This window comes from Apteryx mantelli, chromosome 2 (assembly GCF_036417845.1).
Source record: "Apteryx mantelli isolate bAptMan1 chromosome 2, bAptMan1.hap1, whole genome shotgun sequence".
Classification (NCBI taxonomy): domain Eukaryota; kingdom Metazoa; phylum Chordata; class Aves; order Apterygiformes; family Apterygidae; genus Apteryx; species Apteryx mantelli.
Window position 1 is genome coordinate 1523397 of NC_089979.1, and position 23207 is coordinate 1546603.

At 63.7% G+C, this 23207-nt stretch overlaps 3 protein-coding genes across 5 annotated transcripts; 2 read left to right on the forward strand and 1 right to left on the reverse strand.

Annotated features, from left to right (window-relative positions):
- Nucleotides 1-6766: 6766 nt before the first annotated feature.
- Nucleotides 6767-12517, forward strand: GFUS (GDP-L-fucose synthase). Of its 3 annotated transcripts, XM_067292255.1 has the most exons (12): nt 6767-6846; nt 7823-7923; nt 8295-8457; nt 8610-8724; nt 9084-9212; nt 9524-9597; nt 10021-10154; nt 10552-10616; nt 10898-10964; nt 11078-11157; nt 11435-11534; nt 11767-12517. In XM_067292255.1, the coding sequence occupies exons 3-12, from the start codon at nt 8306-8308 to the stop codon at nt 11820-11822; spliced, it is 972 nt and encodes a 323-aa protein (XP_067148356.1). In that variant the 5' UTR covers nt 6767-6846; nt 7823-7923; nt 8295-8305; the 3' UTR covers nt 11823-12517. The 3 variants fall into 3 exon arrangements, with proteins under 3 accessions (XP_067148356.1, XP_067148355.1, XP_013812431.2); XM_067292254.1 differs by lacking the exon at nt 7823-7923 and having other exon boundaries at nt 6771-6846; XM_013956977.2 differs by lacking the exon at nt 6767-6846 and having other exon boundaries at nt 7848-7923.
- Nucleotides 12518-12992: 475 nt separating this feature from the next.
- PYCR3 (pyrroline-5-carboxylate reductase 3) lies at nt 12993-16428 on the forward strand. Its single transcript, XM_067292256.1, has 6 exons — nt 12993-13099; nt 13922-13986; nt 14454-14633; nt 14988-15200; nt 15392-15484; nt 16009-16428. Exons 1-6 carry the CDS (start codon nt 13018-13020, stop codon nt 16189-16191), a joined length of 816 nt encoding a protein of 271 aa, XP_067148357.1. The 5' UTR covers nt 12993-13017; the 3' UTR covers nt 16192-16428.
- A 3284-nt stretch (nt 16429-19712) lies between these two features.
- TIGD5 (tigger transposable element derived 5) lies at nt 19713-22743 on the reverse strand. The gene has a single exon (XM_067292257.1). It carries the CDS (start codon nt 22714-22716, stop codon nt 20878-20880), a length of 1839 nt encoding a protein of 612 aa, XP_067148358.1. The 5' UTR covers nt 22717-22743; the 3' UTR covers nt 19713-20877.
- Nucleotides 22744-23207: the final 464 nt, after the last annotated feature.

Sequence of the window (23207 nt, forward strand, 5' to 3'; positions counted from 1 at the left end):
CAAAAAAACCTCCCCAAACTGAACCGCTGCCACACTGGCTGCTGCAGACCCGTCAGCAGGGCCATTCTGTATCTGTCCCATGTCACCATCCCCCCTCAGTGCAAGGTCCCCGGGCCACCCACATGGGGTCCTGTCACCATCCCCCCCCTTGCTGCGAGGTCCCCAGGCCACCCACGTGGTGTCCTGTCACCATCCCTCCTCGCTGTGAGGTCCCGGGCCACCCACACGGGGTCCTGCCACCATCCCTCCTCACTGCGAGGTCCCTGGGACACCTGCGTGGCATCTCTGCATCACTGTCCCCCTTACTGCATCATCCTTGGGCCACCCACATGGGGTTTTGTCACAGTCCCTCCTCGCTGGGAGGCTCCTGGATCACCCACATGAGTCCCTGTGTCACTGGCGCAAGGTCCCTGGGACACCCATGTAGGTCCCCATGTCACTGTCCCACCTCACTGTGAGGTCCCTGGGCTGCTCACACATGGGGCTCCTGAGCCATCATCCTCTGCTACCGGGTCCCCAAGCCACCATGTGGGGCATTGGGACTGGGTGCAGGAACAGGGCTGGGACCCAGCGCCGCAAGGTGGATGGGGCTACACGGGCAAGGGGCACATCCCCTTGTGCCACTCTCCCACCTCTGTGCTGGGGCCCAGGGTTTCCCCGGACGTGTCCCACATGGTGCTGCGGTGTGTGGGACAGCAGCCCCTGCGCAGCCTGTGCCACTACAATCCTGCAGGAGAAAGGCCCCACTGATCAGGTCCTCAAACCCAGGTCTCTGGACACTCAGTACACCCACAAGCCCCCTGAATTGCCCATTACCCATGCCACTGGTTCTTTCTTTTCTTTTCTTTTCTTTTCTTTTCTTTTCTTTTCTTTTCTTTTCTTTTCTTTTCTTTTCTTTTCTTTTCTTTTTTGCTATCTATAAATCTGGTTGTGCAGGAAGGCTTCTGCAAAACAGGTGAGCTCTGGGGTGAGACAGAAGCTTGCAGTCTCCAGGGCTATTGGCAGCACTGAAATATTCATCAAAAGCAAATTAAGAGAATGTCTTCAGAGCAGCTGGAGTCCAGAGTGCCAGAGAGCCCTGCACACAGCTGGAATCAGGCTCATAGACGAAGCTTTTACCTAGGAACAAAGCCCTTCCCTGAAATCAAAACCAAACATCACCTGCTTTGGAGCCAGGCCAGGATATGGGGAATGGGTTTAAGATTTGTTTGGTCTTTTCATCCAGTGATTCAATGTAAATATTGCATCCCCCACTGCAGATGCTCTTTGTTGGCCTCGAGGGACTTATTTCAGTTCATCTTAAAGTAATCTCTAATCGATATAAGACAAACCCAAATAATACCTGAGTTTATGAGAGATAATTGTTCACCTCGGGAGTTCAGCCAGTTCGACTCCTGAACTGAAATGCAGGTTTTGCATTTTGCGATACAGATTTTACTCTCTGCCGCTCTGCGGATGCCTGAGCAGCCAGCCCCAGCAGGATGCCTGCCTCATGCTTCAGAGGACATCTGAGCCTAGACTTGCTCTGGAGCCACTCTTTTTGGGCACAGTCAGCTCAGACAGCTTCAGGGAGCGCTGCAGGGGAAGCTTATACCCACATCCCCCTGAGTCCAGACCCCCGCACCTCCTTGCTGTGTGGATGGGCCAGCACATCCCTCCTTCGCCTCTGCCTTCTGCCAGCATCCACTGGGGGAGCTAGGGTCCAAGTCTCCCTTGCTGTTCCCTGCCCAGCCCACTGTCTCTGCATCTCATCCTTAGGAGACCCCACAACAGGCTTTGGCCTGGGCCTGGGCCCTGGGCCTCCCCAGCTGCAGGCGAAGCAGAGGGCACCTCTCCCAGCATTTGACTTCCCGTGACTCCCAGCAACCCAGCCAGGACCCTGCTCTCAGAGCCCCCAGACCTGTTGCTGATAGGTCATGGCTTGCAGCCATGTGTGGCCCGTTCCCTTGTCTCCTTCCTTCAAGAGCATTGGATTCAGCAGGGCAAACGCAGAGCAATGGCTGCAGGGACATTATTGCGTCCCATGAGCTGGGTGTCTGCAAGGAGTCAGATTTCTTTCTTTCCCAACCCAAGTCAGAAATTTTGCATTTGAAGTGTTAATGGTTCGCATTTTATACACTGAGAAATGTCACATCACTGGCAAGAGCAAGGGTGTCCAGGAAAAGACGTGGCCTGTGCTCCTGTTCCTGCACCAATCTTCCCCACTGCATGGCTGGGCAATCCTACCACGTGCTTTTGGGCAACTCTCCCATCGCCAAGGGGCTGCACATTGGTGGGGAGCAAACCGTGATCTAATCCCGTGGAAACTAGTGAAAGCTCGGCTGGTTGGAATAAAACGCGCTTCAACCAGCTGAAATTATGCACAGAGAGAGTCAAAGGCTGTCCTGCATGATATGACCTGGAAAAGGACTTTGCTACCGATGTGCTCTCTACCTCAGAGCATATAAAGGTGCAGCAAGGAGGCCCCAAACCAAAATGCAAGAAGGAGAGCGATGCTTAGAGCTAGAGTGTCTCACCTGAGCTTGGCCGCAGCCACGCAGTGTCGCTAGCCGGCTTCCACGCTGGGGTTGCCACATCTGAGCAGCTCATATCCATCCACCCCACTTTCCTGGGAGAAGGGAGAAGGGCAGCGCAGGGACCAAGGCTGGAACTGAAAACAGACCAACTCCAGAGAGAAATAGGTCGCTCACAAGGAAGTTTCATCACGGAAACAAAGCACCAAACGAAGCGGTGGTTCTCCATCTGGGACTGCGTCCGGATCTGGCCAAGCAGCTCTTCTGGGCAGAGCTTTATCCGGCCTGGCTACCAGGCTGAGTGCAAGGTACTGACAAGTACTCTGGTTTGTATTACACAGAACTGTCTGCTTGAGCTAATGGGTCTCTTCCAGGCTTTGATCCTTAACTCAAAAGAAAGAGTTTGCTAGAATATACCGAAAGCCTGGATTATATTTCAGTAATGAGAAAGTCCTGCCCCATCCCATGCAGTCACTGCAGGTTTACACCTCTGCCTGTGATCTTCCCTCCTGTCCTAACACTTCTTTGGTAATTGGCTCCAGAATTACAATATTTAAAGACAGCATCATGGTTATTCAGCTGCTGCCACACCAGGAAGGCGGCAGCATGCTGGGCAGCTCTGCAGTCCAGCCCAGGCTGTGATTACAGGGCGCCTGTCTGCAGCTCTGGCTGCGTGGCCTCCTGAGCACTCAGCCCGGCAACTCCTTGGTGGGAACTGCAGCTACCTGCAATTAGTCTCCAAGGTGCCCAGGATACAGCAGGAAGCTGTTATCCTCCCACAGACACCTGGAAGATCTCCTTTAGCCTTTGCATTTCCCCAGCTTGGCTAATTTTACTGTGAGCCTGACGCCAGGTCCTCCCTGGCAGCCGACTTCCCGGCCGGCTCAGCTCTACAACCGTCACAGATTAAGGGCAGTGGGTCGGATGGGGACGGGTGGACGTGCATTGGGGTTCAGCCTAGGGGAAGCTTACCCAAGCTGGGTCACCGGCTGCAGCCAACTGGAAGCATCAGTGCAGCCAGGGTTGCAATTCATCCCCCTGCCTGGGGAGCAAAGCGGAGGGGCTAATCCCCAAACCTCCTGCTCTATGAAGGGACACCGCTGCTTAGGGACAAGCTATGGGACCTCTTGGGGCTCCTTCCCCTGGAAATCCCTGTCCCCAGGGGACATGGAGCCTCCGTAACCCCAGGTTCACTGGGGTGCCCTGTGGGGCTGGGACACAGCCATGGCAGTGTCACCTTTGAACAGCAGGGCCCCAGGGCTGCAGTTATAGGACATGTTGGGACTCACCCAGCAGGTAGAAAGGCCAGGTGCCTCCATGGGATCCAGCCAGCCACACAACACCCAGCACAAGTTGAAATATTTTTGATACACAGGGTAGGGGGAAATGACCCATTTCACCTCATTGCAGCTGAGCTGCTTGTAAAGGCCACTGTGGTCTCTGCTCCATCACTCAGAAATGGTCTTGCTTTTATTTTCACCATAGGAGTGGAAGTCTCAAAAGAAATGTTCCTTCTCCTTCCAGCTCTGCCTGCGAGAAGTTTGGTGACATCGGCGTTTCCCCAGAGCAGCAGTCTCTAGTTGCAAACGCTTCAGCGCCAGCTGCCCATCTTGCACATGGAGCATTTTAATTCTCAGTGCCACCAGAAGCCACTCAGCGCTTCAGGGAGCCCTGGATTTAATGCAAGGGGCACTGCTCCTGGGGATATTTGCTGGCACCGGTGACCTTCCCGAGGCGAGCCCCCTGACCAGTGCAAACCACGCTCCTCTGTGCTTGATGGAGCAGGGTGCTTCTTGGCCAAGTAATTATGTGCGGCGAGGAGCGGTCGATCCAATTTGCTGCCAAATGTCACTTTGCACCGAGCAGGAGGGGTTGACGTCCCCTGGACACGGAGTGCCGGAGAAGCTTCAGAAATGGGGTGCATTTCAGGGAGGAAACGAGAGGGTAGAAAAGGGCAGACGGGAGAGGATGGATGACACCCACGTGGGACCCTCTGGTTCCAGCTCTCCCAAACTGGCTGCTAAGACCAGCCAGCCCCAGTCTGGCACTGCACCAGCACCACACCACGTCCTGCTTTGCCTCACACTGCGCAAGCATCAACAAGACCTCAGAGATGTGAAGGATCACAAGAGCATTTATTTGGTCCCAGCTGGGATCCATGTTGCTTCTCCTACCCTACGCAAGCCCCCAGGTGATGGGATGGGAGATGGTGATAAGCTCCAGGAGGTCAATCCCTGCATCATGCTGTCTCCCCTCTGCCCACCTGGACAGGACCCAGCTGGGTTGTTCCAGGGACAGGACACCGCTGGGGTCCTCCTCATCAACATGAAACCCCAAAGGAGGTTTTTCCTGAGGGAAGACCTTTGGGAAATTGCTTTTTCTAAGACTTTCTCAAAGGGAAAGAGCCTGTTTCTCTTCCAGGTCTCACCCAGGAGAAAGGAGGAGGGAGAAAGAGAGAGAAAAGCCATAATATCCTATTACTCCTCAACAATGGGAATGCCATGTCTCTTTGGGGGGAGAAGGTGGAATTCCTGACCAGCCCTCCCTTAATCCCATCCTTTATCATTTTAATTTAGAGCAGCACAAGGCCCTGCCTTTGCTTAGCAGAAATCCCAGAGAAAAAGCCAGCTGGAGGGTTTTTGAAACCTTCCCCCACCCACTGGAAAGCCCCACTCATTTTTAATCTCAGATTAAAGTGCATTAAAGATCGTTAAGCCTTTTCTCGGTGAAATCCTTTTTAAAGAGCATGGCGAACACTTGCATCCGCGAGGAGGGGATGGGGGCTGTGGGGGATGGCTCTGTGCACCCCTTCACCCCGCATTGCTGCCTGCTGGAAAGCCTGGGACAGGGAGGGCCCGAAACGCAGGGTGCTGCTTGCTCTCATCCTGCGCGTTGCTCGGCTCGTTCTGCCCGGCCTGGTGCAACACCACGCAGCAGTAAGATATGCCTGGTGCTACGGTCCCGGCGCTCTGGTGTTTGGGCAAGGCCTTGCTGCAGCACCGGGAATGGGTCTGGACCAGGCGAAGGGAAGGACAGGTGGTGTCCCTCTTCCAGGAAAACACTGGGACGCTGGAGGAGAGACCTGCCGAGGGTTAGGGGTGTCTCCCAAAGTCTTCAAGGGCCATGCAGCGTAGGCTCTGCAGCATCAGGGCGCCCCGCCGCGGCTCACGGCTCTCTGACCGGCGGCTGTCCTGCGTGCTGCGAGCCCTGAGTGGGCTTTGCGTGGAGCAAGCTCTGGCGTCGCTCCTGCAAACCCTACAGAGCAGACCACCCTGGGGACCGCGACCGAGCCTGGCATCCTCCGTGAGCAGCCGCAGGCCTGGCACAGCAGGGATGGGCACCCTCCCGGTGCAGGGATCCAGCCTGCATGGGGGACACCTCTCCTCCAAAATCAGACGCTCTAGAGTCACCGGTTATTTATGAGCTGGGCCGTTCTCCTCTGCCTCCTCACCTCCATCTCTCAGCTCCACGTGTTGCGGGCAGTAAATCTGCCGGAGCCCCGGCAAGGGCTGCCAAACTGTTCGGCCCATCTGCGGAGCAGGAGCTGGGAGGGAGCCGCGCGACGCTGCTGCGGGGCCGGATGGGCCGGGTACCCCAGCCCTCCCGCCGTCTGCAAGCGGCATCGGGCCGGGGAGCGTGGGAGCCTCTCCATCCACCCACGTGGGGGGTGGCTGGAGGGTACAGACCTCCCGGCAGGAGGCATTTTGGGGTGCAGGGATCCGTGTGTGCAGACCCCCCCCCCCAATGTGGGATTGGCCCAACTACCTGGCACTGGCCCCTCTGGCCCAAGAGCATCCTCGGCTCTCGGAGGGTCACTGGGCCCCCTCCGTGCTGGGGGTGCCTGGCCACCCTGCACCCCGTGACGCCGCGTGGCATCCCGTGGGCTCCGCCGTCCCGGCGGAGCACCTGGCTCAGCTGGAGGGCAGCCAGAGGAGGCGCAGCCTGGGCGCACACGTGCGTGTGTGTGCGCATAGGTACGTGTGTGTGTGCGCGCACATGCGTGTGCACTTGCCCTACGTGTACACATATGTGCGTGGGCGCATGCACACGCCAGGAGCCTGTCCGCGGCGCACATCTGCCCAGCTGTGCACATCTGGGCCGGAGGTTCCTCTCCTGCCGAACCCGGGGGGCCGTACACTGGTCCCGGCCCCCCCCCCCCCACGGTGCCGGTGCCCCCCCCCCGGCGGCGTCCCGGGGCGGCGCGGACTCCATTTCCCGAGGAGCCGAGCGGCGGCGCCCGGTGACGGCGGCGGGGCCGCAGGAAGCGCCGCCGCCGCCGCCGCTACCGACCGCGACCGCCCCGGCCCGCTCCGACCCGCAGCGGCGGCGGCAGGTGGGGCCGCGACGGCGGGAGCCCCACGGCGGGCGGGGACCCGCGTTGGAGGGGGGGGGAGTGGGGGCACTGGGGACCCCCCCCATATGGGGGTGCCCGGGGGTGTCGCACGTGGGGGGGGACGACAGAGGAGCCCCCCCCCCCCATGGGGGTGCCTGGGAGTGGGGGGGGGCCCCCGTGGGGGGCGCGGCGGGTCCGGGGGGCTCCCGGGTGGGGGGGCTCGGACGGGGAAGAAGGGAGCCCCTGGGTGGGGGGTGTGTGTGAGTACATGGGGGGTGCAGACACCTGGGATTTGGGGGTCTCTGATGGAGGAGTGGGGGTGCAGGCGTGGGATTTGGGGGTCCTGGGGGAGCGGGGAGGTGCAGACACCTGGGATTTGGGGATCCCTGAGGGAGGTGTGGGGGTGCAGACGTGGGATTCGGGGGTCCTGGGGGAGCGGGGGGGTGCAGACGCCTGGGATTTGGGGGTCTCTGATGGAGATGCGGGGGTGCAGACTTGGGGTTTGGGGATCCCTGATGGAGGTGTGGGGTGCAGACTTGGGATTTGGGCGTCCTGGGAGAGTGTGGGGGGGTGCAGACTCCTGGGATTTGGGGATCCCTGAGGGAGGTGTGGGGGTGCAGGCGTGGGATTCGGGGTCGGGAGCTGATCCTGCCCCCGCACGCCCGCTCCTCCGGGGGCTCCGGGGCCGGGGAAGCGGCGGGGCGAGGAGGAGGATGCTCGGCGAGGAAGGCCGCGCTGTGGGGCTGGCTCACGGCTCCGAGGCCCCGCGGGGCGCCGGGAGCGAGACAGGCCGCGGAGCCCGGCGCAGCGGGGAGGCCCAGCACCCCTGCGTGGCGCGGGGGCAGGCGCGGGGGGTCCGGCCCCCTTCCCACTTCCGCCGTCGTTCCGGGAGGCCGGGCGGTGCCGTCGGGCGCCGCGTGGCAGAACGGGCGGCGTTTCGCCGCGGCCCCCGTGACCTCCGCGCCGTGGGTTGCAGCTCGCAGGTGGCGGCGCGAGGACGCGGTTTCGGGCTGCTCCCGGCTCCTGCGAGGCCCCACTTTCATTTTCCATTTTGCCTTTGCCAGCTGGCAGAAGCAGGTAAAAACCAGGAAAAAAAAAATCCTTCCTCCTAAGCTTGCAATTTTGGGGAATCTCTTGAAATATTCCCTACCCGAATGACCGAGCAGGGCACAGCGCAGGTACCGCTGCCGGGAACCTGAGTGTTGCCACCGGCTTGGTGCAGGGGGGCTCGGAAAAGGGGGATTAAAGGGATTTAAGCGTTTGCGTTACCCTTAGTGTTGCATTGCCGATTTAGCCTGCCACCGCTTTCGCGCACAGGGGGGATTTTCCTGCTAGGATGATCCCGAGCACCCCGAGGCGGACGTGGCTCCCGTGCCGGCGGCTCCATTACCGCCGGAGCACCAGCACGGCGCTGGCTCAACCCTCTCCCTCCCGCTCCGGCTGCGCAGGTTTTGTGGCCATGACGGAGGCAGCGGAGCCGAGGCCCAAGCGCATCCTGGTGACGGGTGGCACCGGCTTGGTCGGCAGAGCCATCGAGAAGGTGGTGGCTGACGGAGAGGGCCGGCCGGACGAGGAGTGGATCTTCGTGTCCTCCAAAGACGCCGACCTAACGTGAGTTTGCGTCGCGCGGGCGGCCGCCGTTTTGCCTGGGAAGCCCCCGGTCTGCTGAATACGGAGCGGGGGAGGGAAAAAGCGCAAACCTGGGATTTGGGCTGCCCCTTTGAGCCGTGTGCCGCTGAGCCCCGTGTTTTCCCTCCCCGCAGGAACGCCGCGGAGACCAAAGCCCTGTTTGAGAAGCACAAACCCACCCACGTAATCCACCTGGCCGCCATGGTCGGGGGCCTCTTCAAAAACATCCGCTACAACCTGGATTTCTGGGTGAGCACCGGGCGAACGGGCAGCGTCTGGGTCCCTGCGGCTGTTGCGACCCCCCGCCCTTCCCGCGGATGTCCCCCACCGGGTTGGGAGCTGGGGCGAGCTCGGTGGAGGGGACGCGGGGGATCATCCTGCCCTGCTCCTGGAGCTGGAAGGAGCCGCGGTGGTTTTGTGAACAGCCGCGTGGCGTTAATCCCCGCCGGGGCTGCAGGGTTTCGTGGCACCTTGCCGGCGGCGGCTCTGTTTTTTCCGCCGTCGGGTCGCTGCAGCGGCACCAGCTGGGGACTTTCCCTGCGGGGAAGCTGCCCCGCGCTTTGACCCGGCGGCTGCGACGCTGCTCCGACAAATCTCTCTGCCCCCAGAGGAGAAACATCCACATCAACGACAACGTCCTGCACTCGGCGTACGAGTGCGGAGCGCGGAAGGTCGTCTCCTGCCTCTCCACCTGCATCTTCCCGGACAAGACGACGTACCCCATCGACGAGACCATGGTGAGCATCTCCATCGCCCGCTGCCACCCGGGGCTGTCCCTGCCCGGCGCGCAGGGATGCAGCCGGGTCCTGGCATGGCCGCTCTGATCGCCGCCCCCCCCCCTTCATCCGGCCCGTTCGTGGCTGTAACGCGGCGGCGCTTTTGGCCTGTCCGAGCCGTGCGGCGGAGTTAAAGAGGCTCCAGGTCCCCCCGGGTCTGAAACTTTGCCTCAAATCTCTGCTCCTGGGACGCGCAGCCGGAGCGAGGTGCGATCGCTGGGTTGGGACGATCGACGGCCGGTTGATTCACACGTGGTGTCTGTGCTCTGCAGATTCACAACGGACCACCGCACAGCTCCAACTTTGGGTACTCCTACGCCAAGAGGATGATCGACGTCCAGAATAGGTGCGGGCGGCCGCAGGAGAGGCCTGGAGCGAGGAAAGCCCTCGCGGTGCCACAGGGCTGTGAACGCTCCCCTCTTACCCAGGCGGGGGAAACCTTTTGGGCTCCCTGGGGTTAAGTAGAGCTGGGGAGATGCCTTTGCTCAGCAGCTGGAGATGCTCTTGTCCAGGAGCGGGGTGTTTGCCACGCTGGCTGCGCCAATGCACGTCTCCCTGCTCTCGGTTGGGCATCATGCTGGGGACGGCCACCGCCGGCTCACACAGCCGTGCGACGGCCCGGGGACACCGCAGGGCTTGGGGTGGCTGCTGCGTGCCGACACGGCTGGTTTATGCCGACAGCCGTGCCCGGGGAAGCGCCCGCGGTGCCAGGTGCCCGGCGGGCCGCGCCGCCGAGCGGGCCACCCACTCGCCCTCCGCTCTCGCCCAGGGCGTACTTCGAGCAGCACGGCTGCCGCTTCACCGCCGTCGTCCCTACCAACGTCTTCGGGCCGCACGACAACTTCAACGTCGAGGACGGCCACGTCCTGCCGGGGCTCATCCACAAGGTGTACCTGGCCAAACGTGAGTGGCGCAGCTCCCCCGGGCCCTCGGCCCCCTCCTAGCTCCGTGGAAAGGCGAGTGCTGCCAAGCTCCGGCCTCTCGGGGGGGTAAGAAACCATGGGGCTCACTTAGTCGCCCGCAGCGGACTGCTCCGCTCTAGGTTACTTGTCCCTCAGCCGTGGCCCGTCCTGGAGCTGCCACGTTTCGCCCTGGAGCCGGTCGCATTTCTGTAGAGCGGGAGGTGATTCCCTGCTCCCCCTATTTGGCAGGGGCAGAGCCTGATGGACACGATGGGCTTTTATTTATTCTTATTTTTTGGTTTGGGAGGGTTTCTCCCTGCCTGGGTTTTCTTCTGCCCCGGAAGGTAGCTGTGGTTGGGGCGACGTAGCTCATGGCCACGTTCTCCGTCATCCCACAGAGACTGGCTCCGCTCTGACCGTCTGGGGCACGGGAAAACCCAGGAGACAGTTCATCTACTCCCTGGTACGTGCTTCCTCTGGCTGTGATCCAGCATCTGAATCCAGGGTGTGTGCAGGCTGGAAGAGGGCGAACGCTTGTCTTCTGCAGCTTGGGGGGGGCAGCATGGGGGTCTGCAGGGTGGACGTGCTCTGAGCCCGTCGCACCCCTGTGTCAGCCTGGCAGGCGATGACGGTCCTCGGGGATGTGGGGACTCCCCGTTAACGTGGGCCCAGCCCTGCCCTTCGCTCCCGGAGGGCTGGGGGAAAGCGGCCAGCCCCCCCAAAAAGCCCTCTGCCCCTTTGCAGGACCTGGCCCGGCTCTTCCTTTGGGTCCTCCGGGAATATGACGAGGTGGAACCCATCATTTTGTCAGGTAAGACCGAGCTGCCCCCAGGTGCCTTCTAAGGGACAGTGAACCACGGAGGGCTGATGCCGGGGGAGCAACGGCCTTGCCCTTCTCCAACGGTCTCATGCCCTTCTCCGCAGTCGGAGAAGAAGATGAAGTCTCAATCAAGGAGGCAGCGGAGACGATCGTGGAAGCCATGGACTTCAGGGGAGAGCTCGTCGTATCCTTTAAGGCACGCTGGCACCCCTCGCAAGCAGGGGAAGCGGCGTCCCTTTCCTTGGGGCTGCTATGGTGTTTTGGGTGATGGTGTCACTCCAGGGGTGTCTGCCAGTGGACGTGGGGCCAGGGCGCACCGGTGACCTGGGCAAAGCAGCACCTCAAGCATCCCTCTCGCTGTCCCCATGGGGACTCGGTCCTGCAATGTGAGACCTCACTGCCCGGCCTCCATCACCTCCCTGGTTTCCCAGTTCGTTTCCCTTAATACCTCCCGTGGCCAGTTTGATGCGACCAAGTCGGACGGGCAGTTCAAGAAGACGGCCAGCAACGGCAAATTGAGGCGCTACCTGCCCAGCTTCCAGTTCACACCCTTCAGACAAGGTGAGAAGGCAGGTGCATGGCCCCAACAGCACCTCGGGACACCCCAGGAAAAGGGGGAACCCACCAGGGCCCAAGCTGCTGCAGTTAATGGAGCACAACCCCAGGAGATCCTCAGCACCTCCTTGGGGGCATCACTCGGGTCTGTCCTGCATCTCCGGCTTGGCCAGCCCGTTCCTGTCCCCATCCCTGCTGGAAGGAAGGGGCGCTGATGGTCTCTCCTCTTCCTCCCTAGCCGTGAAGGAGACCTGTGCCTGGTTCACCGCCAACTACGCCAGTGCCAGGAAATGACGGGCGCAGCGCGGCCGACGCGGTACCAGCAGCACCCGGCACCCGCATCTTCTTCGACTCAGGGTTGTCCTTTGCTGGGGCAGAGGACGGGGGGCTTGGGGTGATGGTGGTGGTGGGAGCTAGCGGCATTTCCGAAGACGGAGGGGGACTGGGATCCCAGGTACGCTCCATAGCAGTTAGGGTGAGCAGGACAGGGTGCCGTGCAGTTCCTGCATGGGTGCAGAGCATGCCCGGGACATCAGGGCAGCAGCTGTGACAAACCCTGCTTAGGGGGAGGAAAAAAAGTAAAAAAAAAAAGTTAAAAGTAGCATTTTATTTAGAAAAGTAAAGAAAACACCCTGCTCAGGTAGCCCAGAGCCGCCCGGACGTTACTACCCGCTGCTGGACACAGCGCGGGAAGCGCAGCTCGCGGGAGGTGCGCAGCCCCCGCAGTGGGCAGGAGGGGGGGGGAAGGCTGAGGGGGGGGTACCCGGGGGTCCCCAAAGCCACTGGCGGCCCCAGGGGGGACCCTGGGGACAAGGTGGTAGCAACCAAAGCCGCCGTCTGGTCTGAGCCTCACCGGCTGCCTTTGCTGCACCCCTCCGTGGGGCAGAGACTGGCGGCTCCTGCTGAACTCTTAACGGGCTGCGCTGCTAATTACGTGTTATGAGGTGTAATAAATGGGAACGGATGGGGATTCCAGTGCTGGAATCGCAGCGGGGCGTTTGCTATCGCTTTCATCGCATCGGGCGAGCGCCGCCGCCGCCGCCGCCGTCGTCCCCCCCGGCCGGCGCAGCGCGAATAAGGGGAGCGCGTTGCCCCCGCGGGACGTGCCCACGGCGGACACCCAGCGCAGCAGCGGGGGCCCGGGTGAACCCCCAGCTCCCGAGCCGGGCGCAAACAGCTCGGGTCCCTTGGGGGCCTTGAGTCATCCGTGTGCACGCGTGTCCCCGAGACGTCCCCGGAGCGGAGGTGTCGCCCGCGCTCGGCGCTCGCACCTCGCTGCCCGCAGCCTGGCTCGGGCCGCGGGGTTCGGCCACCCGGGGGGGGGGCGGTCACGTGACAGGAGGGCGCGGCCAATGAGGGGGCGGGGACTCGGCGGGGGGCGGGGCCAGCGCGGCTCACCGGCGGTCGGGGGCGGAGCGCGGGGGGGCGTGGCTAGAGGTCACGTGGGTGCGAGGGGGGCGGCGCGCCGCGGCGCCACGTGGGTGCGGGCATGGAGGCGGCGGAGCTGCGCGTCGGGTTCGTGGGCGCCGGGCGGATGGCGGGCGGCGTGGCCCGGGGGTTGCTGCTGGCAGGTAGGGCCCGGGGCAGCCCCCTTGGTCGCTGCCCCACAGAGCGGTGTGGGGGGCACGGGGGCAGCCCCGTCCTGCCTCTCCCCCCCCCCCCGTGTCCCTGCCCCACAGAGCAGCGTGGGGGCACGGGGACAGCCCCAGCCTGCTCCTCCCCCCAGGTCTCTGCCCTATAGAGCTGTGTGGGGCACGGGGACAGCCCCGTCCTGCCCCCCCACCCCCAGGACCCCGCCCTGTAGAGCAGTGTGGGGACATGGGGGCAGCCTCGTCCTGCCCTCCCCCCCCCCCCCCCGTGTCCCTGCCCCACAGAGCAGCGTGGGGGCACGGGGACAGCCCCGTCCTGCCCCCCCACCCCCAGGTCCCCGCTCTGCAGAGCAGTGTGGGGACATGGGGGCAGCCCTGTCCTGTCCCCGCTGGGGGGGTGGTTCCTGCCCCATAGAGCGGTGTGGGGACACAGGAACAGCCCCATCCTGCCTCTCCCCCAGGGTTGTCCCTTCCCCATAGAGCAGCGTGGGGGACGACGACAGCCCTGTCCCTACGCAGAAGCTAGCAGACAGCCCAGACGCTTGGGGTGGAAGGGGGATCTGCAGCCATCCCCGTGGGGTGCCCGTGCTGACCCGTGGGGTGCCCACAGCCAGCAGCAGTGCAGGGACTGGCAGGATCCAGCCCCCGGCTCGCCTTGCTCCACGTCCCCCAGGCTGATCTCACTGGGGTCGGAGGAGAGGAGCGCGGCACTGCCGGGATGGGGGCACCCGCGCTCTCCTGGGGTGCCCCTGCTCCCCTGGGGCTCCCCGGCAGCTATTCACTCTGGGCTCTGCGTTTTCGAAGGGAAGGTGCCAGCCGGCAACATCCTGGCCAGCGCGCCCTCCGACAGAAACCTGGGCGCCTTCCGGGTGAGTGGGGCCGGCTGAGTCTGCTCCTGGGACCCACAGCCGTGGGTCGCGATGAGGCAAGGAGGGGCCGCTTGGGTGGGCGCCTGGGTGACAAACTGCCCCGCTCGGCAGCTTGCAGCGGTGGGAGGCACCAGCACCCAGTGCTGCTCCCCGGCGGGAGGATGCTGGGGTGCCCCACGCTGCGATTTTGGGGTGCCCTTTCCCCCTCACGAGGGTTGGGGTCGTCCTTGCAGGAGTGCAGCCGAAATTTAGGCAAAGCCTTAGTGGCTTTGTGGCTGAAGCAAGTCCCCAACCTGTGTTCAGTGCACGCAGCCGTGCCCAGCATGTGGGGATGGGACGAAGGGGCGAGCAGGGGATGCCTCTTCCGAGGGCTGGTTAAGTTGTTTTCCGAGGGTGTTGTAACACGAGTGAAGCCTGGCCGGCCCCTGTGGCCTGTCACCTCTGACGCGTTTCCGTGCCGCGGGCAGGAGTCCGGCTGCCGGACGACGCACTGCAACCTGGAGGTGCTGCAGGACAGCACCCTGGTGTTCCTGGCCACCAAGCCCCACGTCCTGCCGGGCGTCCTGCAGGAGATCCGTCCCGCCGTCTGCCCGCACCACATCATCGTCTCGCTGGCCGCCGGCGTCACCCTCCAGACCCTGCAGCGGGTGAGCGCACGGCTCGGCTGGCTCTTCCCCCCCCCGCGTCTCCCTGAGGGCTGGGTTTGCCCCCAAGGCCTGCACCTATCCTGCCGGCTGGGTGCCGGGTCAGCGCTCTCCCCCTTTCCCGTGGCCCCAGAGCTTGATGTTTTGCCTTTTTCCTGATCGATTCCTGCTCTAGGGGGGTTTTGAGGGTTGCCTGCAGGGGATGTGCGTCTCCGTCTCCATCCGGGCTGCGTCCCTTGTGGTTCGAGTCCTGCACCGTGCTTCCTCGCCAGCCCTGATGGGTGATACACGGCCGCCACCATGGGGTGCAGCGTGCACCCACTGACGTCTCTCTCCGATGTCCGTCTCTCCCCGCAGTTGCTCCCCGCCGGGACCAAGGTGCTGCGGCTCATGCCCAACCTGCCGTGCGTGGTGCAGGCCGGGGCGATGGTGTTCTCCCGGGGCGACGGTGCCGGCGAGCAGGAGGCCGCCCTGCTCAAGAGCCTGCTCTCCTCCTGCGGGCTCTGCGAGGAGGTGCCCGAGTCCTACATCAACATCCACACGGGCCTCAGCGGCAGCGGGGTGGCCTACGTAAGTGCCCCGGCTCCCGCGCGCTGCTCCCCAAACCCCAGCCGCCGCCTGCCCCTCGCTCGGTGGGCGCCGGGTTTCCGGCAGGCCCCCGGGACGCTGGCAGAAGCCCGGCGCTCGCGGCTGGCTTGGGGTTCCCGCTTGGCTGCGCTCGCCGCCTGAGGCTCCTCTCCCTCGCGGTTCGGCCCCCCCAGGTGTACCTGTTCGCCGAAGCGCTGGCCGAGGGAGCTGTGAAGATGGGCATGCCGGGCCCCTTAGCCAGCAGGATCGCGGCCCAGACGCTGCTGGTGAGTCGGTGCCTTCGCTCGGGGGCTCCCGGCGCTGCCCTGACCCGGGGCACCCAACGGGTCCTCTCCATCCCGCTCTGCGTCTCCCCTCCGGCCCGGGCATCCCTTCGCCGTCCCCGCTCTTCCCTCGGCTTTGCGGTACCTTCTGGCGTCCGATGGAGCCCCGAAGGCCACCGGCTCCCCTGGGGCGCAGAACCATCGACGCAGCCTCGCCGGTGACGGGGCCAGCTGGGAGCGGGACGCTGGTAGAGGGATCGTGGGGAGGGCTGTGCTGTTTCCCAAGTGGAGTTTGGGGCAGAGCCAGGCTGCATGTCCCCCTGCCTCAGTTTCCCCTCTGGAAACCAAAGACGAGGCAGCAAGGAGTCTGCAAGGGCACGTTCGCGGGACAGAGGCTTTGACGCCTTGTGCCCTGCAGAAGGAGGTAGGAGATGGGAGGATGTCACGGCCCGTCCCCGGGTGGAGGGGACGGTTTGGCAGGGCCCCGTCGCCCGCGCTTGCCTCCGACCTGCCCTGCGCTCCCGCAGGGGGCGGCGAAGATGATGCTGGAGACGGGGGAGCACCCGGCCAAGCTGCGCGGCGACGTCTGCACGCCCGGCGGCACCACCATCCACGCGCTGCACCAGCTGGAGAAGGGCGCGCTACGGGCCACCGTCATGAATGCCGTGGAGGCTGCCACCAACCGGGCCTGCGACATGGGCAAGGACTAGCAGCCTGGCTGGCTGCCCACGGGGCAGGAGGGGCGGTGGGGACCAGAGCTGGCCCTCTCTCTGCCGGGGGTTGTCCTCGTGCCGGGGTGCCCCCAGAAAACACTTCTGGGAGGGCGGGAGGCTGGAGGCACCCAGGCTCCTCCAGGAGATCCTGGCTGGAGGTGTCCACGCGTGCGTCCGCGCTGTACGCTCCCCCTCTGCAGGGACAGCACCTAATAAACACCATGGGCAGCATGACCGCGGACTGCAGGCCTGGCTCTTTCGGGAGCACCTCCACGGGGAGGTGACGGCAGCGGCGTTTGGGCCCCCGCGCAACCCTGGGCCAGCGGGGACGGAGCCGAAGCTGCGTTGGCGCCATCCGCTCGCTGGTGCTGCGCTGAGGCTCAGCCGCTTCCCCGGGAGCCTTTACGGGGCGCCCCGAGGAGGCCAACGTCCCTCACCGGGCTCGGCCCGCTCGAGGGGACCGTGAGAAGGGGACCTGACGCAGCTTTGGAAGGTGGCACGAAGCCGGACCGAGCACCGGCCCTTCCCGCTTCTCCTATCTGCTCGCGCGTCCTCCGCTCCGCACCTTCCTTGAAGACGTGGTGACACATCTCCTCGCCCCCTCGGCTCTTCAGTAACCGCGTCCTACTCCCTTCAGCGTCGCCCAGAGGTGCCAGGGGCAGAGGGGAGCTGTGGGCACCCTTTCCCCCGCCACCACCCTGCTTGACGTTCAGCCCTGGGTGCAGAGGGAGGCAAGCGCAGAGAAGGACTTTAGTGGGCAGCAGCGCTCGGTTCTCGGGCTATAAATAAGCATCGTTGCTCGGCTTTTCAAGTAACGTTATTAGACGAACCCCGTTAAGTCAGATGTTCTTCCTGGCATTTCTCTCTCTCTCTCCCCCTCCCCTGCTTTGCTTTCTCATCGGCTTTACGACTCCAGCATTGGAACTAGATGGTGAAACCCCATCCGTCTTCTCAAGGAAGGCCGACGGAGGTGGAGACCTGCAGGCCGTCAGGAAAAAAGCCGCTGCAGCAGGGCCCTGCAGGCAGGTCGCTCTCCCGCAAGGCTGCGACGCGACGGGCTGCCGAGGAGAGCGGCGCTGCGGACGTGGCCGGAGGGGACGCTTCGCTGGCCGCGGCGGCGTCAGCTGGGAGCTCGGGCTCGCTCTCGTCCCCAGGGCGCCGCGCGTCCAGGGAGCTGAAACTCAAACGTGACCATTCGGAGAGGAGCTGGAGCGGTTTCGCAAGCCCTCGTTAAGCTCCGCTTCCTCCTGGCACCCGCACAGATGCAATTAGTGAAGCTTTGGAAAACGCTTTGAAGATGAAATGCTCTTTCCAGGCAACGTAACGCTGCGGAAACAGCCAGGCACTGAGCCTCCGGGTCGTGCGGCTTGGATCCCTTTCCCGGGATGGGAGGGAGTCCATCCGATGGCCGGAGACGCCCCAGCGATGCAGCATTGCCGGGTAGCGCCGAGACGCCCAAAGCCCAGCGTGCTCCTCATCCGTGGGCAGCAACAGCTCGGCTTCTCAAGGCACCGAATTAATTAGTGTAGCTCCATTAAAGCTGGAGATGGCACTCGGACCTGCCAGTCTCTTCCCTCCTCTCATCCCAGTTGGACCGGGAAAGCGGGAAAGGAGGGCAAGGTCCCCCGCGCTGTGGCGGGACACGGTCTCTGCACGCTGCGCATCTCCGCGCCTTCCTGCCCTCCTAAAAGGCTTTCCAGCCTCAAATTTTCAGGCTGCCTCTCATCCTTAGGGGAAGCGGCAAATCCGAGCCAAAGCCCAGGGGTTTTATGCACGTTATCCCGGACACGCGCTAGCCCCCATCCAGATTTTGATCAAGTAAAAGCAACACGAGCAACACGCTGGAAAACCAGGAGACCCGACCTAACAGCAGGGCTTTGCAGAAGCCGTTGTTTTCCCTTAGCTGTTCAATTCGGGGACTGCAGGGCCCAGAGCGCAAATGAAGCCAGATGCTCCTGCAGCAATTTTAAATCGCACAAACCCTATTGAAGCCGAGGCATTTTCCTAAAGCCGTGCACCCTCCTTCGCTCGTTCTTTCCCGGGTCATCACCCAACCCAGGCAGAAGCCTTTAACGTTTTGCTAAGTGCTAGTTTTAACAAAAACTGCTTAAATTCTATTAATAAAAACACGCACGCGCCTTACCGCAGTTAAATTATTGCTACCACCTTCCTGGTTTTGCCACGTTTCCCACTGCTTTTCCACAAGTGCAGTCAAATGCAGCCTGTCCTCATCCACAGGTTCTCATCTCCGAGCGGTTCCCACGCGCTGCCGTCGGCCACGCGGGCCGGATCCAGCCCCGCTTCCAGATTCCAGAGAGCCAGACACGCAGCAAACCCAGAAATGCAACTTTTCACTCACCAGCAGAGCTGGTTTCCTCCCAGTTTGGCAAGCGGCGGGACGGGCATCGCCCCAGCAAGGCCATCTTTGCCCTTGCTTTTTGCAGGCTCGTCTTCCCTTGGCCCTTGACGTTTCAACGGTGGTCGACCAAGCAACCCGAGCACTTTCTGCTAGGCCCAGACTGTCCTAAATCCTAACCCTGACCTTAAAGAAAGATGCTTCGTATCTCAAAATAAGGCCAAAAGGCGCCATTCGCGCACCTAGCCCGATCTGCTGTACCAGAAGCAAAGACCTTCAGCCCGTTTTCCCTTCTGCTGAGCTTGGCAGTCTTCATCTAACACCTAACAACTCATTCGACTAATTCGCAAACGCCAACGCTCAAAGCGAGCCACACCGAGCTCCAGAATGTACTTCCGTTCAAAAAAAAAAAAAGAGTTACAAAACTAAGTAGAAATGGGGTTTTTAAATAATTAAATTCGGTCGGCGGAAGCGCGTCTGAATTCACGCGCGACAGCGTTAAGCTCACGACGCGTTACACCGAGAAAGGCGAAGCCGTCTGAGGGAGAAACAGGCAACGCGTCAGACCACGCGGCGCGCTGGCGCTGAACGCCGGCAGCAACCGAGCAGCAGGAATTACAGGACGGCTGGTCTAGGGGGTGGGAAAAAAAAAAAGAAGAAAAACCACCGAAAGCGTATTCCACCAGTAGTCCGAAGCGTCTGTTGACATCGCTTGCTGTGGGATTTCAAGGCTGGAAAAGGCAGTGTTGTTGCAGCTCCAAACCTGACATTTTGCACATTTTTTTCTTTTTTTTCCTGCTGCTCCTTAAAAATTCCCTGGCAGTCTCGTTTATGAGCTGCTGCCGATAAAGTAAAATCCCGCTTTTAAAAGACGCTCTTTTAAGATGTTTACCCAAATGGAGGAGAAAATGGGGTTTATAAAGCACCCACGTCCGTTTAATTTACTCTTGGTCTCAGCCTACAGGGATTTCCCTTGTTAACTGGGCTCCGAAGCAAAGATCGAGCTACGGTTCGGCTTTTTTCGGGAGCAGCCGCAGCGTTTCCGGCGCCTGCCTGGCCTCGCTAACGCAAACGGGTTTAGGAGAGTCAGGGAACACGACGGAGCAAACCCAAGGGCCGCCCGAGAGGACCCGGCCACGCTGCTCACAAAACACAACCCCTGAAGTGGGAATAAAAATCCGTTTAATCTTCGTAAACTCTGAAGTTATGAGACAAAGACCCGACAGGTAAAAACAGCCGCCTGCCTGCTGACACGGGGTGCTTCAGCACTAACGATTTCTTTTTTATTATTATTATTTTTCCCCCCTCCTTTGAATAATTTGGCTAAATAGACTACAGTTCACTGAAATCCGGCGAAGAGCAAGAGCTGCTAATTCACATTCGACGCCTCGAGTCAGCTCGGCGAGCCCTTCCCGCTCCTGGCCCGCTCGAGACGCACCTCCCACCGGGATGCGCACCTGCAGGGCGCCTCCGCCTCCTCCGCCCGGACCGTTCTGCTTCGCAGGGATGCTCGGATGAAGACGCCCATTCGGCAGGACGCCGCGGTCCGGGCGCCCTTGTGCGCGTGCGCGCGGCCGACACGGGCAGCGGCGCAGGGGACCCTCTCCACGGATCTGTAGCTTACGGGCAGCGACGCAACCCTGGCCCGAGCGGCCCTGTCCCAATCCAGTGCATGGAGAAAAGAAAAAAAAAGGTGTCTGAAACCAGCCCCAAACCTCCCCGGTTTAACAGGGGACGGTTTCGGCGTCGGGAAGGGTATCCCCAGCCCCTTCCGGAGCAGGATATTTGCTTTTTTTCCTTTTTGCTTCTCCCCGCTCCGCTCCGGGATGCGGGGAATTACTTACAGCTGCGGGGCCATGCCGTGCCCCACGCTGCTGGCTCCCGGCGGCGACGCGGAGCGGGGCGGCTCTCTCTCCCTCGCAGGGTCGGAGGGAGGGGGACGAGGCAGCGCGGAGGGCCGTCCGCCCCATCCCGGCGGGGCCCGCGTTACCCATCCTGCTCAGTCTCGGGGGATTAAAAAAAATAGCACCTCCGAAATACACTTAGGGCGAGGAACGGCCCTCGAAGACGCAATGCGCGGAGGGTGTTACACAAAAACCCCCGTTAGCCCTAAATTCGCGCTCCCCTTAGCGATGGGATCCTAAGGGTATCGGGGGCATCCGGAGCCCAGGCTGCCCGTGACGGAGGGGCGAGGGGAGCTGGCACCTCCGCTGCCAGTCCCCCAGGGGAGTCGGGTTGCCCCCAGCGCCACGGGGGTCCGGGTGTCCCCCCCCCCCTTGCCCCAAGCGAGGCGGTGGGTAGCCAAGAGGTCGCAGGCCGCCCCGGCCCTAGGAATCGGGGCTGCCGCCGCGGCGCAACCGCTGGGCCATGCTGATGAGGGAGCGGAGCTGCACCAGCTTGAGCGGCCCCACTTGCCGGGGGTCCTGGCTCTCCAGCCAGCGCAGCGCCGTCTCCAGGCCTCGGATAGCTTCCCGGGCCGTGGGCAGCACGGGATCGCCCCCTTCCCCAGCCTCCCCGCCGCCCCCTCCTCCTCCTCCTCCGCCGCCGCCCCCATCGGCCACCTCCTCCTCTTCCTCCGCCCCGCAGCCACCGGGGCCATCGTCCTCGGCGTCCTCGTCCCCATCGTCCTCCTCCACGCCTGGGGCCGCGTCGTCCAAGTGCAGCCAGTCGGCCACCTCCTCGGGAGCCAAGCGCTTGTAGGCCAGGGCGGCCAGGTGGGTAAGGTCGCTAAAGACTTTGCTGTCCCCGCTCCCTTCCTCCCGGCGCGGTGGGTCTCCTTGCTCTTCCTCCCCGGGCTGGGGCTCGAAGGCGGCGCGCAGGCCCAGCAGCCAGCACTTCTCGATGGAGCCAGGAGGGATGAGGTCCCACGAGAGGCCAGCCAGGTAGAGCATGTCCTTGAGCAGGAAGGACCGCACGAAATCCATGGGGCCGCCCCCGCCGGAGCCGCCGGATGCCCCAGCGCCGCCGGCCGCGCACGACACGGCCAGGCGCAGCAATTCCCGCTTGTAGAGCTGCTTGAAGGCGGACACCACCCCTTGCTCCAGCGGCGCCGGGATTCGGCTTCCTCCGGCGGCACCGCTCCCCGCAGGGCCCTTGGAAAGGAAGAGGGCGCGGATGGCGCCGTCGGGCGTCTGCAGCGGCGGCGTCTCCTCGGCGCCGGCCCCGGAGGGCGGCGGGGGGCAGCCGAGCAGCAGCACGGCCTTCTGCTGCAGGCAGCTGCGGCGCAGGTACCGCTTGACGCCGGGCACGAAGTCCTCGAAGAACCAGGCGCGGAGGAGGGCCAACCCCAGCCTGGCCTCGGGGCTGTAGCGATAGCAAGCGGGGAATTTGTCCTGGTTGTGGTGCCGGAGGCTGGGCGGATCGCGGTGGCCGCCGACCACCAGCGGCTTGAGCTTGTGGGAGCCCGTCAAGTTGGCGGCCAGCAGCACGGTGACGCGCTCGCGGCGGGCCGGCCGCCGGCGTCGGGCCGCCTGCCCCGGCAGCAGCTTCCAGTAGAGGCCGGTGACGTTGGCGTTGTAGATCTGCTCGTCGCCGTAGCCGCCGGCGTCGGGCAGCGGCGGTGGCGGCGGCGGTGGCAGCTCGGGGCAGGCGGCGGGGGCCTGCTCGGGCTCGGCGGGGAGGCCGCCCTCGCCGTAGATGCGCTGGCTGGAGATGCCGTGGCGCTTCTGCCAGCGCCAGAACCAGCCGTGGCTGGCCTTGAAGGTGCACTCGGGCCCATAGATCTGGCGGGCGAAGGCCTCGGCCTGCGCCTGGATGAGCGGCCCGGAGAGGGGCACGCCGTGCTGGCGCAGGGCGAGGAACCAGGCGTAGACGGCGCGGTCGATCTCCTCCTCGTTGGCCAGGCGCATCTTCTTGCGCTGGGTGCCCACCTCGCCGCCCAGCTGCTCCAGGAACCAGCGCAGCTTGGCCTCGTCCTTCAGCCAGCCCCGCAGCGTGCCGCCCGGCACCCCGAAGGCGCGGCACACCGACGCCTGCCGCTCGCCCTTCTTCACCCGCTCGATGGCCTGCAGCTTGTCCTTGATGGAGTAGGCCCGCCGCAGCGCCATCTTCACCGACACCCCCCCGCCCGCCGCCCCCGCGGAGCCGCCGCCGCTGCCACCCCGCCGCCCACCCGCCATGCCGGCCGACCCCCCGCCCGCCTCCGCCTCCGCCTCCCCCCCGGGCATGGAGCCGCCGCCGGAGCCATGGGCCGGCGCGGTACCGGGAGGGGGCGCGTTATAACCGGGGCGGGGCGGGAGGTGGGGGGGGGGGGCGCGGCGCCTTTGTCTCCGCTCCGGCCCCGAGCCGGCCGGGAGGGCGGGGCGGCGCGCAGCGCGCATGCGCCCCTCCTCTCTTCTCCCTCCCTCCTCTCCTCCCCCCTCCCCTCCGCGGGTAGACTAGTCCGCGATCCCTCCCCGCCACGCCGTTGGACTCGCCCCCGCCGCTCCGCGCGGCCGCCGCTGGGATGTACCACGCGCTGCGGAGGACGGGGGGGGAGAGCGTTTGCGCCTCGCTGCCCTTCTCCCCCTCCCCGCTCTAGCTCGGCCGTTCCACCGCTGCGAAGGGGAGGGGGGAGGAAGTGAATCGCGCCCCTTGGGGCGCCGCGCCGCGCCGCGGTCCCCTCCCCTCCCGCCCGCTCTCCCGCCCTTTCCCCGCTCCCCCCCACCCCCCCCGCGGT

Coding starts and splice junctions, on each gene's coding strand:
- GFUS (XM_067292255.1), top strand. CDS start 8,306: ATGACGGAGGCAGCGGAGCCGAGGCCCAAGCGCATCCTGGTGACGGGT. Junction 10,155..10,551: donor CAAGGTGTACCTGGCCAAAC/GTGAGTGGCGCA, acceptor GTCATCCCACAG/AGACTGGCTCCGCTCTGACC. Junction 10,617..10,897: donor GACAGTTCATCTACTCCCTG/GTACGTGCTTCC, acceptor GCCCCTTTGCAG/GACCTGGCCCGGCTCTTCCT.
- PYCR3 (XM_067292256.1), top strand. CDS start 13,018: ATGGAGGCGGCGGAGCTGCGCGTCGGGTTCGTGGGCGCCGGGCGGATG. Junction 13,100..13,921: donor CCGGGGGTTGCTGCTGGCAG/GTAGGGCCCGGG, acceptor GCGTTTTCGAAG/GGAAGGTGCCAGCCGGCAAC. Junction 15,201..15,391: donor GCGGCAGCGGGGTGGCCTAC/GTAAGTGCCCCG, acceptor CGGCCCCCCCAG/GTGTACCTGTTCGCCGAAGC.
- TIGD5 (XM_067292257.1), bottom strand. CDS start 22,716: ATGCCCGGGGGGGAGGCGGAGGCGGAGGCGGGCGGGGGGTCGGCCGGC.